At 38.2% G+C, this 15,551-nt stretch overlaps 1 protein-coding gene across 1 annotated transcript in view; it reads left to right on the top strand.

Annotated features, from left to right (window-relative positions):
- Window positions 1–15,551, top strand: part of CLIC4 (chloride intracellular channel 4) — a 78,474-nt gene that overhangs the window by 26,085 nt on the left and 36,838 nt on the right. Inside the window, exon 2 of the mRNA XM_061393103.1 lies at window positions 13,006–13,115. Within this exon, the coding sequence (XP_061249087.1) occupies window positions 13,006–13,115 (110 nt within the window). The remainder of the gene's footprint in view (window positions 1–13,005; window positions 13,116–15,551) is intronic.

Raw genomic sequence — 15,551 nt, 5'->3', positions numbered from 1 at the left:
TGACTCGACTTAGCAGCAGCAGCAGTAAATATGTATTGAATGTTGAATAAATAAATATATCTGGGTCCTAGGCAAGAAGGTGTATATAAGATGTTTGTGAATGAGGAGAAAGCCCATAGCTTGAACTTCAGTGGCAGGTATTACACAGACTGCTGAAATCCTAGAACGAAGTCTAAATGGCAGCCTATGAAAATAGAATTAATTGTAAACAAACCAGAGCCCTGGTTATTATATCTCCTTTAACTTACCTTGTGAGTTTTCTTCTTTCATTCCGTACCACATTTACGTGTTTTTATTTTTCCTCCTTTTTTTTTTTTTTTTTTGCTGTGATGTGAGGCTTGCAGGATCTTCCCTGACCAGAAATTGAACCCATGCCCTGGGCAGTGAGTGTGGAGTCCTAACCACTGCACCACTAGGGAATTCCCTCATACTTCTAGTCTTAATTGGAGATAAATGGAAATGTTAGTTTGGATACTTATAATTGTAAATAACAGAAAACTTTGCCCCAGATTGTCTTAAACCACTAAGACAACATACCTAGTGAACGAAGTCTAGCAGGGAGGTTGCCTACTGTGTGATTTTCTTGTGTTGGTTGTAGCCTCAGCTTACTCTCAAGTTGGACACATCAGCCACAGGTTTCTCACTGAAGGATTTCCTCTCCTGGTATCTTTGTCTTAAGAGTGAGAAACTCTTCTGTGGGGACTGTTGACTAGAACTGGGTCACATGACTATACTGTCAGTCACTGGCAAGAGGATTGGAACTATCATGACTGGCTTAGAATCAGTCAGGATTTACCCCTAGAATTGGAGATTGGGCTATCATCCCCTGTGTCTCTTAGGGGAGGGAGGAATGGATTGCTGATCAAAATTTCAAGGTCAATCAGCAAAAAAAAAAAAAAAAGGGAGAATGTATCTTGGGCAAGCAACTGTCAGACTTTGCTTGTACTGGTTTCTGGTTTGTTAACTTTATCCCAAGGTGATTTGGAGACCTAATCAAATTTTTTGAAAAAACTTATTAAATCAGAAAGATTTGACTTGTTTTTCTATACTGATAATCCTTTTTTGTGACTCAAAAGCTTTCATTGTTAGCAACCAATAGAAAGCTATTAAATAGTAAGACATTTGCAGCAGATGAAGTCTGATAGATTAAAAAAAAGTATGGTGTGTTACTGAGTTTATAGTCTAGTTCAGAAGATACAGTGCAGAGATATGAATATTAAAGTAATGATACATAGTAGTGTTTTAAGAATCACAAGGCAAGTTACAATTAACTTTTAAAAAATGGTGTAGAGTTGCTAAGAGTTTGTAAGATGCAGAATCTTGGGCTTTACCCAGGATTTACTGAACAAGAATCTGCATTTTAATAAGATCTTCTTCCTGCATGCCAAAACTAAAAAGATCTCCATGTCCTAACAAAAAAAAAAAAAAAAAAAAGCTGCTGATTTGTGTTGAGATCAAGGTTTGAAAAGCTGGAATAGAAAGTTCTCTTGAGGGTGAGACTAGAGCTTGACCTGAAGGACAGATGCAGCCAGGGGCATTTCAGATGAAGGATAATATGATTTTCGTCATGAAAGGGTCCAAATTTATGTTGCCTATTGTACAGGATGAATGGAAGGGGATAATGGAATAGTAGTGTGAATCCTCATGAATATTGGTAGGGATTCACTCTAGGAAAGAAAGAAAACTTTTGCAAGACCTCATTTTTTAAAAAAATTATTTATTTATGGTTGCCCTGGGTCTTCATTGGAGAAGGAAATGGCAACCCACTCCAGTATCTTGCCTGGAGAATCCCCATGGACTTCAGCCACCAGTCCATGGAGTTGCAAAGAGCTGAACAGACTGAGCATGCATACACACACATACAGTTTTCTAGTGGAAAACCAGGTATTGGTTCTCATCCCTAAATCACAGCAGAATCTGTTTTTTTTTCCTTCTCTTGACAAGTCAAATCATTTAGTAGTGTAACATACTAATTAAAATGTGTAATTGTTCTTTTAAACCAGATACAGCCATCCTGCAGCATAAAGGATTTGATCTGTAAAGGATTCTAGGTCACCATCATTGTCTTTGACATTATATTTGGTCTTAAGATATAGACAGTGGTGGTAGTGAGCTTCTCTGGTGGCTCAGAAGGTATAGAGAATCCACCTGCAAAGCAGGAGACCTGGCTTCGATCCCTGGAGGAAGATCCCCTGGAGGAGGGCATGGCAATCCACTCCAGTATTCTTGCCTGGAGAATCCCCATGGACAGAGAAGCCTGGTGGGTGACAGTCCATGGGGTTGCAAAGAGTCAGACATGACTGAATGACTAAGCACAGCACACTAGTGGTTTAGTTGCTCCGTCTTGTCTGACTCTCTGGTCTTAAGATAAGCTTCTAGAAGCTTTAATGTACTATTTTGCACCAAAAGATACTTGCCTCTGCTTCTTAGATTGTGTGGAATAAGAATGAGTGTTTAGGCTTTAAGAGGCTTTAGGCTACTAGTTTGGTTTAAGTAACTTGGCTTTTGCCAGGTTTGAGGCAAGATAGCTTGGCATTCCTTTAAAGTATGAGAGGAGGCTGTTATTTATCAAATCCTACCCTAGCAAATCGTGACTAGATTGCTGGCTTACAAAGAGCAGAGTCCAAAAGCCATCATGAGGAATTCGAAGTTTAACTGTGGAGTAAACTTCTTTCCTGTCTTTTATTTTTTGGCATGTTTTCCCTCCATGTCAGTGTTTGCCAAAATATGTTCTGCCCACCAAATGCATGAGAATTAGAATTGTTTGAAGTGCTTGTTAAAAACTGAAGATTGCTGTACCCCACCACAGACATTCTGAATCAGTGTCTGGAGGTGAGACCTGGTATCTGTGTTTTAAACCCACTTCCTTACAGATTTATGTATCCTAAGGTTTTGAGAATCAGTTTCTATGTGGATTCCTTTTATTTTCAGGTCTTTTCCACATTCATCTATAATTTATGTTTCACTTAACTTTCATATGTTGAGGGCAGGAAGTTTTCTTTCTTTCTTTCTTTCTTTTTTGGCTGAATCACACAGCATGTGGGATCTTAGTTCCCTGACCAGGTATCAAACCTGTGCCACCCACAGTCCTGCAGTGCAAGCACAGAGTCCTAAACACTGGACCACCAGGGAATTTCCTAGGGTAGGAAGGTTTTGGGGGTTTCCCAGGTGGAGCTAGTGGTAAAGAATCCCCCTGCCAATGCAGGAGATATAAGAGACTCGGATTCGATCCCTGGGTTGAGACGATCCCCTGGAGTAGGGCAGGGCAACCCACTCCAGTATTCTTGCCTGGAGAATCCTATGGACAGAGGAGCCTGACAAGCTACAGTGCATAGGGTCAGAAAGAATTGGACGTGACCGAAGCGACTTAGCATGCATGCTGGAAGGTTTTTGATTGCTTGCTTTTTGTTGTTGTTGTTAAATGAAAGATTCATGTGCATGGTATGAATATCAAAAAGTATGAAAGGACATACAATGAACAGTTCACTCCTCATCTCCCTGTTTTAGTGCATTGTGCTGTTCTAAGCCCTTTAATATATTAATTCATTCATTTCTTCCAAACAATCCAGTTAGGTAGTTCATGTTACTGTTCCCATTTTATAGAAGACAGAAACAGGTCCAGAAAGGTTAAATCACTTTTGAAAATCACACAGCTGGGATATGCTGAAATTGTCTAGAAGTCTGACTCTTAACTCTTAACCACCATCCTCTGCTGTGCAAGAAGGATATAAGGGTTAACTAGATTAAAACATGTGAAGAGCTTCTTTTGGGAGAGTATAGAGTTCATCTTCAACATGGTAAATGTTTCACATGAACTCTTAACAGCCTACCCTGGAGTTTTGTCTAATCCTGGTATCTATTCCTCATGTAATTTCTTCTCAAACTAATCTGTTCTTCTCTAAATTGCACTGGCTCTCATCTGGAGAGTAGACTTCATGGATTGGTAATACTGAACAAGAAAAATGGTAGCAACTGAGGTCTTTTCAATGTCCTGTCATTGACTGGCTTTGTTTTATTTACATGAGCAGAGCTTGGGATGTGGTAATTCTTCCTTTACACATCCGTTGCCTTTATTTATGGAGTTATTTCTATGATGCTTCTTTCTCTTCCCCTAGTCATAGCACCCCTCACCCCCAGCCCCTTCAACTCAAAGAAATATGGAGAAACCAAGTTAAAACTTTCTTCCTAGGGTGTTTTAAAATCTGACTATTCTGAAAACTGATTAAACTGGGTTTTCTAAGTGAGCAGTTCCTTAACCTTGAATTAGTAAAACATTAAAAATATTTATGTCACTTGCCACTGACTTCTCTTCTGCAATGTAGTAGTTAATCTGGTTAGTTTCTGAATAAATACTAGTATTGGGCAATTCAAGAATTACAACAGAGGTGGGACGGGAGAGGGTGAGGAATAGAAAGTGTACAAGAAGAGCTCTTGATCGCAGATTAAACAACACTACCCTTTTTATAAGAGCAAAACCTAAATGAATGCTAAGACTCATTATTTGTCTGGAATTGGTGGTTGTTTCTGTCTGTGGTATTGTTCATGTTTTTGCTTTGATTATTTGGAGTAATCTAATTTTTAAGGAAATGTTTTCTATAATATGAAATCATAATTTAAAAACTATTTATGTATTCCAAATTAAAGTTTTGTCTAGTATGTAATCTTTGTCTACTTGTAATCTGTATATACATTTAAAACAGCTTTATTGAGATACTCAGATATTACTCAATTCACCCATTTAAAATGTACATTTCAGTGGTTTCTTGGAATACTCACAAAGTTATGCAACTATCAGCACAGTCTAATTTTAGAACATTTTTATCAGTTCAAAAAGAAATGACTACCCATTAGCAGTCCTTCTCAACTCCCTTTTCTTTCCATCCCCTCTCCTCTACCCTCAGCCCTAGGCAACTGCTAATCCGTCTCTTGGATTTGCCTATTTTGGATATTTCATATAAATGAAATAATGTGATCTTTTGTGACTAGCTGCTTTTTTTTCTTAAACTTTATTGCTACTTTTTAAATATTTTTATTTATTTGGCTGCACTGAGCCTTAGTTGGAGCACGTGGGATCTGGTTCCCTGACCAGGGATCGAACCTAGGCCGCCTTCATTGGGAATGCAGAGTCTTAGCCATTGGACCACCAAGGAAGTCCCTGGCCCCTTTTATTTTACATAATTATTCAAAGTTCATCCAAGTTATAGAATGTATCAGCACTTCATTTTATGTAGATATACTACCACCTTTTATCTATTTTTAATTTTTATACGTTTTATTGACATATAGTTGCTTTGCAGTGTTGTGTTAATTTCTGAAATACAGCCAAATGATTCAGTTATATAGTTTTCATTTTCTTTTCCACTTCCAAATGTTCATTTGTGTTGTGTTTTAGATTCCACATATAAGTGATGTCATATAGTATTTGTCTTTCTGACTTAACTTTGCTTATTAAGATAATTTCTAGGTTTATCCTTGTTGCTGCAAATGGCATTATTTCTTTTTTATGGCTTAGTAATAATGCATTGTATTAGTTTTGCTTTTTAAATTTAATACATCTGAAAAACTTGCACTTCTGGGAAGATGGAGTAGTGGATGGTGGTGGTGAGTTTCCTGAGTTTTTGCTTCATATATCCCAGACTTAGCGCTATAGAAACCAGCAACCTGGAAACACCAACAGCTGCAGACAAAACACCACCAACAGAAGGCTGCTGTCTCTAGCCAGAAAACCAGGAAAGGGACGGCCTAAACAAGACAGAAGACTTTCAGACAATAGCTGCTCTACTCCAAACACCACAGGAAAAACTATATGGTCCTATCCCCGACCCGTGCCAGCAAAGGCCAAATGGGTTAGCCCTGACTTCCACCCTCTGGTGGGGTGATAACATTTACCAGATCCTTTACTAATGGGCATGGGGTGGGGGGAGTCTCCAGTGTTTTGTTTTCTGGTTCCTCCTTATATCTTGAATTTCTTTGCTGAGGCTATTTTTATGTTTGTTTTTATGTTTTAAGCTGTTCATACTTGCTCATTGAAGCATCTTTATCATGGCAGCTTTAAAATCTTTGTCAGATAATTCTGACATTTCTGTCATCTTGATGTTGACATCTTTTGATTGCTTTTTTAAAAATTCAGTTTGATAAGGTTATTGGTATGACAAGTGATTTTCAGTTGAAACCTAAACATTTTCTTATTATGTTATGAAACTCTGGATCTTATTTAAACCTTTGGTTTAAACTTCTCTGACATGCAAATAAGGCTTCTCTGACACTTGTCTGGAAGGGGGAGGCAGAGAGGAAGGGTGGTGGGCAGGAGAAGCCGGGTGGAGATAGATGTCCAAGTAGAGACAGAAGTCCATGTGCCCCGCTTGGCTTCCTCTGATACCCAAGGTGGGAGGCTCCTCAGTATGCTGGGCCAGGATCAGAGTTCCAGCTCCCCAAGTGGTCTCTACTGACACCCCAGTTCGAAGTGGCCTCATTATAGCTGGTTGAGCTTGAAAGTCCTGGCTACTCTGTTCTAGGCCTCCTTTTCTGACACCCCTCACCTTACTTCCCTCCAACCAAGGAGAAGGGAGGGTTCCCATCACTGGCTGGCAGTGTTGAAGGCCCTGGCTCCCTCCTTGGCCTTCTCTGATGCCATCCTGGTTGGGACATTTACAGTCTCCAGAGGACTGATCATATTAGTTTGGGAATAAAATGTTATAAAAAGCTATGCAGTGTGATTGCATGTTTAAAAGTAGTATGTATGTAGAAAATAAAAATCTAGAAGAATGACTAGTGAATGGTTCAAGGGTAGGGGAGCCCTGACCTTCTGTAGTGTTTCAGTTTTTGTTTTAAAAGTAGTAAAGTTAAAAGACCTATACTCAGAAAACTATAAAACACTGATGAGAGAAATTAAAGGCAATGCAAACATAAAAATATACCATCCTCTTGCATAGAAAGAATTAATATTGTTAAATAATCAGCATTCAAAAAACTAAGATCATGGCATCTAGTTCCATCACTTCAAGACAAATAACAGGGGAAATAAATGAAAACAGTGATAGACTTTATTCTTGGACTCCAAAATCACTGCATTGACTGCAGCCATGGAATTAAAAGATGCTTGCTTCTTGGAAGAAGAGCTATGACAAACCTAGACAGTGTGTTAAAAAGCAGAGACATCACTTTGCTGACAAAGGTCCATGTATTCAAAGCTATGGTTTTTCCAGTAGTCATGTACAGATGTGAGAGGTGGACCATAAAGAAGGCTGAGAGACAAAGAATCGATGCTTTGGAACTGTGATGCTGGAAAAGACTTTTAAGAGTCCCTTGGACTGCAAGAAGATCAAACCAGTCAATCCTAAAGGAAATCAGCCCTGAATATTCATTGGAAGAACTGATGCTGAAGCTGAAGCTCCAATACTTTGGCCGCATGATACGAAGAGCTGACTCATTGAAAAAGACCCTGATGCTGGGAAAGATTAAAGGCAGGAGAAGGGGACGACAGCAGATGAGATGGTTGGATGGCATCACTGACTCAATGGACATGAGATTGGGCAAGCTCTGGGAGATGGTGAAGGACAGGGAAGCCTGGGGTGCTTCAGTCCATGGGTTCATAAAGAGTGGGACGTGACTAAGTGACTGAATGACAACCCAAGGCAATCTACAGATTCAGTGCAATCCCTATCAAAATACCAATGGCATTTCCCACAGAATTAGAACAAATAACTAAAAATTTTGTATGGAAATACAAAAGATCCTGAGTAGCCAAAACGATCTTGAGAAAGAACAAAGAGGGAGAAATCATGCTTCCTGACCTTAGACTGAACTACAGAAGCTATGGTGATCAAAACAGTGTGGTACTGGCACAGAGACAGATTCATAGATTTGTAATAAGCCCATTAACCCACCCACCTATTGGCAATTAATTTATGATGCAGGAGGCAAGAATATACAAAGGAGCAAAGATAGTCTCTTCAGTAAATGGTGTTGGGAAAACTGGAGCTACATGTAAAAGAATGAAATTAAAATATTCTCTAATACCATACACAAACTCAAAATGGATTAAAAACCTAAATGTAAGACCAGATACTATAAAATTTCTAGAGGAAAGCATAGATAAATGAGGTTTTAAAGTATACCTGTAGTGTGGTAGTGGTGGTTTAGTCACTAAGTCTTGTCTGACTCTTGAAAGCTCATGAACTGTAGCCCTCCTGGCTCCTCTGTCCATGGGATTTTCCAGGCATGAATACTGGAGTGGGTTGCCCTTTTCTTCTCCAGGAGATCCTTCCTGATGCAGTGATCAAACCTGTGTTTCATGTATTGCAGGCAGATTCTTTACTGCAGAGACACCAGGGAAGCCCAACTTTTAGCCTGGATTTTGTCTAAATTAGCTGCTAAATTCATGAAATGTATTAGATTAACCTAGATTAGATTAACCTATAAGTCATATAGAACATTCTTTGACATAAATTGCAGCAATGTTTGTTTGGATCTGCCTACTAAAGCAAAGAAACAAAAGCAAAAATAAATAAATGGGATCTAACGAAACTTAAAAGCTTTTGCACAGCAAAGGAAACCAACTACAAAATGAAAAGGCAGTCTACTGAATGAAAGAAGATATTTGCAAATGATAGACTGATAAGGGGTTAATATCCATTAATATCCAAAATATATAAACTGCTCATACAACTCAACATCAAAACAACCAGGTTAAAAAATGGCCTGAAGAACTGAATACACATTTTTCCAAAGAGGAAATGCAGATAGCCAACAGAACATAAAAAGATGCTCAACATCACTAATTATCAGGGAAATGTAAATGAAAACCACAATGAGATATCACCATATACTGGTCAGAAAAGAAATCATCAAAAAGAATGCAAATAGCAAATGTTGGCAAGAGTGTGGAGAAAAGGGAACCCTTAGACACTGTTGGTAAGAATGTAAATTGGTACAGCCACTGTGGAAAACAGTATAGAGGTTTCTTTAGAAACTAATAATAGGACTACCACGTGACCCAGGAATTCCCCTCCTAGGAATATATCTGAAAAAAACAAAAACACTGATTCAGAAAGGTACATACGCCCCAGTGTTCATAGCCGCATTATTTACAATTGCCAAGGTAAATAATATGGAAACAAGCTAAGAGCCCATCAACAGATGAATGGATAAAGAAGATGTGATATGTATGTGTGTGTGTATATATACACACACACATATATAAAACATACAAGGGAATACTACTTAGCCATAAAGAATGTAATTTTGCCTTTTGCAGCGACATGAATGAACTTGGGGAGGGGGCATTATGCTAAGTGAAATGAGTCAAACAGAAGACAAGTACTATATGATATCACTTACAAGTGGAATCTAAAAAATGCAACAAACCAGTGAATAAAAAGAAGCAGATTGACAGATTTAGAGCGCAAACTAGTGGCTACTAGTGAGGGGGACGGAAGGAGAAAGGGGCAGTAGAGGGGTAGGAGTAAAAAAGGGTAATTTTGGGATTATATGAAATTGTGTGTGAAACTTTGAAAATTTTAAAGCACTATAGAGTTTAAAGAATCTTTCATTTAATAAAAATATTGAAAATGTGTATGTTACTGTTAGAAGAAATAGAAAAAGCAAAACTTTGAAAAAATGCTGTATGAATGCTTTTTAAAATGCTGTATGTACCTTTTTAAATGCTATATGTTCATTTTTGTCATCAATACAAAACAGTGTAGAATAAGATACCATGATTCCCAGTTGTAGTATGCTTTTTGTATACTACATTGTACCATAATACCCTCCTCAGTTGGTTGGACCAACTATTCATTGTAGTTGATACTCAAAAGCTTGATTTAGATCCTTTAACTTTGTTGAAATGGAATTTTATTAGTACAACTTGGATTAAAAGAGAAAGTTTTGATTTATGACTACTGGAAATCTTGAGTTTTTCCACAGTTTCACTCTACTTTATGAAAATATCATCTGACTAGTAACTCCCAATTTTCTAGTGGTCTTATGACTTTGGAAAAACTTATTCATGGTACTATTTCTTATTTGAATTGTTTTGAGTTTTAGGAGAGTAGTTAATAAAAAGCCTTTTTCCGGATTTGTATTGGAGAGTGCACATACTATGTTTTTTTTTTAATTAATTATTTCACTGCACCGAGTCTTAGTGTGTCATATGAGATCTAGTTTCCTGACCAGGGATCAAACCCAGGCCCACTGCACTGGGACGCAGAGTCAGCCACTGGGCCACCAAGGAAGTCTCCTACATGCTATGTTTTTACTTGTGCATAAAGGAAAGTAGCTTGATGAGGAGTATGAGATGTGTAACAAGCTTTTGCTATACCTGAAAGAGAAGTAAATTGGTAAAACTGGTGGAAAATTATAGACAAAAGGGGTGAAGACACAGGGACATTTGTAGTCTGAGCAGGTTTTCATGAAGCGGTTCACGTGCCAGGATTCTCCTGTCCGTGCTCTAGGCTGCGCTGTGTAGGCCGCTGCAGGAAATTGAGGCACAGTTTCCTTGCCCTGTAGCAGTCATGGTGTACCTCCAACGTGTCTGCAGTTTAATGTGTTTCCAGGTGCTTAGATAAAACATCTTTATTACATCTTCTTTACCAATTTATTTATTTTCGCATTGCTGTCACAGAGACTTGGAAAATACAGTTAATTTTATAGATTAAATAAATGGAATAGGATGAAGATGATAAGCCATACTCATTCTTTGTCTATCAAACTACTGCTTTTCCAGTAAGTCTCAATTTGTTCTACTTTTTTCTTATATTTATACTTCTGCTGCTAAGGATATTAAAACCGGGAGGGGAAAAATGCAAAAAATAAAAGAAAATTGGGGCATATGAAGCTACAGGTTTGTATGAAATATGAAAATATTAATCATTAAGCTGTGTAGAAAGGTAGTATGTTACCTTTTTATCTGTGGTAAATTTAGTTGTATGTTATCCGTGTTCCATATGTTGTTTAGATGGTCAGCATCTTCTAAAAAGCAGATTTGGGTGCCGATTTATTATACATTTAACCTAGTGGGGTGACTTAGTACTGTAAACTGACTTGTGCTCTGAAGAAGAAATTACTGTCCTAACTTTTCCACATCAGTGTTTCTTCATGTGTCCAGCAGATGCCTCACTTTTTCTCCTTGAAAAGTGAGTTAGTCGCTCTGTCTTGTCTGACTCTTTGTGACCCCATGGACTGTAGCCCACCAAGCTCCTCTGTCCATGGAATTCTCCAGGCAAGAATATTGGAGTCGGTTGCCATTTCCTTCTCCAGGGGATCTTCCCAGTCTAGGGATGGAACCCAGTCTCCTGCATCACAGGCAGATTACCACCCGAGCCCCGAGGGAAGCCCCTCTTCAGGTTGTTTTTAATCACACCAAAGTTTAAGAACTAGACCTTCTTTAGGAAGTAAATTTTTGTACAAGTTAATAGTATTAGAAATGAATATAATTCATGCTGGCTACAATTTGATGTTTTGTTACTGATAAAGAATGATCAAAAATTCTTTTAATGAAACCAAGCATATCCTGTGCTATGTGATTAGGGTGGAGTTCTGAGATCCTCCTTATATGCCCATGTATTTTGTTGGTTGTATCAATATTATCTTTAATCAGGTAACTGCTTTTGTTTTAACTCCCCTCCATTTCCCTGTTGTATAGGAATTAATGACTTTACTAATGTAGCATTTTACTGAAATGGCTTCTGAAGTTTCTGAGAATTACTTTAGGAAAATAAACAGTACTTTTACCAACATCTTTGAGTGACTTGTTGAAAGGTAACTTCTGGCTCTATTCATAGACTTCATGGTCAAGAGGGCTGTGTTGGCTGCTGGTCAGTATCAGAGTGTTCTCTTCTACCCTGCAGGCTCTTTCTCTGATTTCCTGTTCCCTCCCTCCTTTATAAACTCAGGGACCTACATGATGGAGTTAAAGATTTGTCTCACTCTGATTTTTAGGAAAATTTTGTGTCATTGTTGAGCTCAGTGAAATCAATTGAGTAGGATTATAGATAACTTGGCTTCCCTGGTGGCTCAGATGGTTAAGCGTCTGCCTACAATGCAGGAGACCTGGGTTCAATCCCTGGATTGGGAAGATCTCCTGGAGAAGGAAATGGCAACCCACTCCAGTACTCTTGCCTGGAAAATCCCATGGACAGAGGAGCCTGGTAGGCTGCAGTCTATGGGGTCACAGAGAGTCAGATACAACTTTCACAGATAACTTATTCTAAAGATATCTTTTGTTATTTTCTTGTTCCCTGAAGGAATGTGTAAACAGGATACGGGATTTTTATAATGAATAATTTAAAAATTATTATTTTAAGTTGGCGATTTAAATATTGGGGGAGGTTGGTGATTATTTTACTCTTTGGAGGCAAGCACGTGTTTCCTTTTTTTGTGTGTTGCCCTGTAAAGAATACTGTCTCATAGAGTAAGAAGTAACTTACATTTCACAAAACCTGTGATAGTTTTTGCCCCAACACAAGGATATATGTTCCCCCTAGGGGTTGATTATACCTGTGCTATCCAATATGATAGCCATTAGCCACATGTGGCTGTTTAAATATAAATTAATTAGAAGTAAATAAAATTCAGTTCAGTTGAACCAACTACATTTTAAGTACTCACTGGCCACGTATCACAAATAACTACTGTTTGGGACAGTGGTGACTCAGGTAGTTTCTATCATTGCAGAAAGTGCTCTTGGACAATGCTGTATTAGGCTAGACATTTTTAAGAAGAGAAAGAGGTGAGAATTCTCTGGTGGTCCAGTGGTCAGGACTGTGCGCTTTCACTGCTGAGGCCCCAAGTTCAATCCCTGGTCAGGGAGAGCTAAGATCCTGCAAACCACGAAGCATGGCCAAATAAATAAGAGAGAAAGAGGCCAATGAAAGACCTGAGTTTCTTCCTTCCACAGAGCAACTTTCCCTGTCTCCTCGTACCCTTGATTAAAAATTCAGAAAAAGGTCTGTAGTTTTGTGTATCATCACTTTGACATTTTTTTTAATGTTCATTTCTGTTTCCCAGGCTGGCAGTGATGGTGAAAGCATAGGAAACTGCCCCTTTTCCCAGAGGCTCTTCATGATTCTTTGGCTCAAAGGAGTTGTGTTTAGTGTCACAACTGTTGACCTGAAAAGGTAAGATTTGGTTATAGTTGGGGATCAACTTGAGTACATACTTTACTGTTTTCAGTTTGATCCTCTCCCCATCTCTCACTTTGCTTGCTTATGTTCTCTAAAGAAATGTATTAAAGTTCAGCTGAATGATGGACACATTTAACTTGCGTGAGTATTATGGATAATTCACAGTGTCAGTATATTGCATGTGACCACTCTGTGTTTTTAAGAACTTATTGTATGTTTACTCTATATTTCAAGAGCAGCACCAGGAGCTATTTTAGTGTAGATGCAGTGACATCTTTGACTTTACAGGATGAGCATGGAACTATGAGGAACTTTCTAAGCAGATGACTTCTCATGTGTTAGGAAACACATGGCCTATGTATCTGGATTTTTAAAGCTAAGCATGGAATTTTAGGAGGCTGATTACTGCTGTGGTCTTTTTCATTTAACCTATGAGTAGTAGGGAGTAATAGGAGTTTTTTATAATATGATTTTGACCATATTTGGTTAAATACAATTATAGAATAAGAGCAGTTACCTTGCTCTATGGCCCTGTGATTGTTCTTGCTAGTTGAAGGATGTTTCTAATTTTCTCTCCATAGACCAAAGTGGAGAGGGCTGTGAAGAGCCCTGATAAGCAGTAAGCTTTTTTCCTCAAGAACTTCTGTTCTCCCCTAGCAAACAGATCCGAGGCAAAGAACATTCATACTTTTTTAAAAAAAAGGTTTAAGCCAAGGATTGAGAGCATTTATACCAATAGACAATTTAGGATGTGGCAGTGGAAATGTATTCCTCTTGACACAAATGCCACAACATGCTTTGCTGTTTATTTTTTAAGCATATCAATCATGAACAGTATCCAAGAAAAAATATTGACAGGCTGTCACTTGGTGGGTAGCAGAATTCATGTGCATTCTTCTTCTGGGCATCACAAGATGAGAATTATCTGATAGCTGTAATCCCATTCCCTGTTCTCTATTATCATTCTCTGGGACTGTAAAATTTTTTTTTGCTTCACTTAATTAGATTTTGAGGACTTAAAATTTCTTTATTGAAAATAAGTCATAAAGTCTTCTAGGAACCCCTTTGGTTACATATATGAACATAGAAGTAAGCCTTGGAAATTATAAGAATTAAAACTACAGGATCATTTGAAGAAAAACCTAGCTCATATTGGACAGGACTGTTGTAAGAATGAAATAATTTATACTTACCCTTCTATTACTGTTTTTTTCCTACACGCATTCACAAAGGGAGTTTCCCAATATAACTCCTAAAAATAGACCATGCCACCAAGCACACACCCTTAGTGTGTCTTAAAATACATGGATTCCTCCTATTCCATTTTTGGCTTGGAGCAAGTGAGTTTGACTGCCATGCTTTGAAAAAAGCCTTCTTTGAACAGCTCAATACAGTGCTTGATTGTGGTACATACCAGTAATAGCACAAAAAACGATGGGAATCTGGTTCAGAAAAGGAAGTGAACTTGTCACAGCCGTTTCTAACTCATCTGTTTCACTTTTCACTTACAAACTTTTTAAGACATTATTCCTGGAAATTGATTGATATTTGAGGGCTTGTATATGTTTAGGGCTTGTATATGTAAGGTACCCGACATGTAAAAAGTGACATGTGAGAAGTGGGATGAAAGATTCAGGGTTTCCTGATAGAAAATCTACTCCTCAAGATATATGTTTATTTCTTAGAGCTTTGTGTTAAATCAACAGAGAGCACTGAATATTGGAGCCTATATTCTTTAGCTTTCTTTAAAAATCTTAGGTCTACAGTATATATTAAAAAAAAAAAAAAAAAGCCTTCTTAAGATCAGTTAAAAATATACAGCTAGTACATGATAATGAGTCCCCTTCATTCCCAACCTTGGTCATCAAGTTCCCCTTCACAGAGATAATTGAACTTAGGTTCGGTGTTTATCATCCTTCCAGACCTTTTCTATGAGTTTCACCCTTATATGGGCTTCCCAGGTGACTCCGTGGTAAAGAATCTGCCTGCCAAGTAGGAGACATGGGTTTGATTCCTGGATCGGGAAGATCCCTGGAGAAGGAAATGGCAACCTATTCCAGTATTCTTGTCCGAGAAATTCCATGGACAGAGGAGCCTGGCGGGCTACAGTCCATGGGGATGCTAAACAGTTGGACACCACTGAGCAACAACACCACCCTTAATATGTAGTCTTAACTAAGATTTCAAAGAGAAGGTACCTCAAGAAAGTGAACATTGGCTCAAAAAAAAAAAGTCAATAGAATAAAGTTGTCACAGAAGAATAAAACATTATGTAGTAAAAAGTACCTTTTATAATTCTTAAAACTTTAAATGTGACTGTTTTTAGAAAGCTGTGGGGGAGAAAAGATTAGGTGCCCACAGTGGTTGTTTTCCTGCTTTTTCTGCTAATTGTCTAATTTCTTGGTGAAATGTACTGATCCCAGAACAAGC

This window comes from Bos javanicus, chromosome 2, assembly GCF_032452875.1.
Source record: "Bos javanicus breed banteng chromosome 2, ARS-OSU_banteng_1.0, whole genome shotgun sequence".
NCBI classification, from domain to species: domain Eukaryota; kingdom Metazoa; phylum Chordata; class Mammalia; order Artiodactyla; family Bovidae; genus Bos; species Bos javanicus.
Note: the sequence above shows the minus strand (reverse complement) of the source record. Positions and strands in the feature narration are given on the sequence as shown.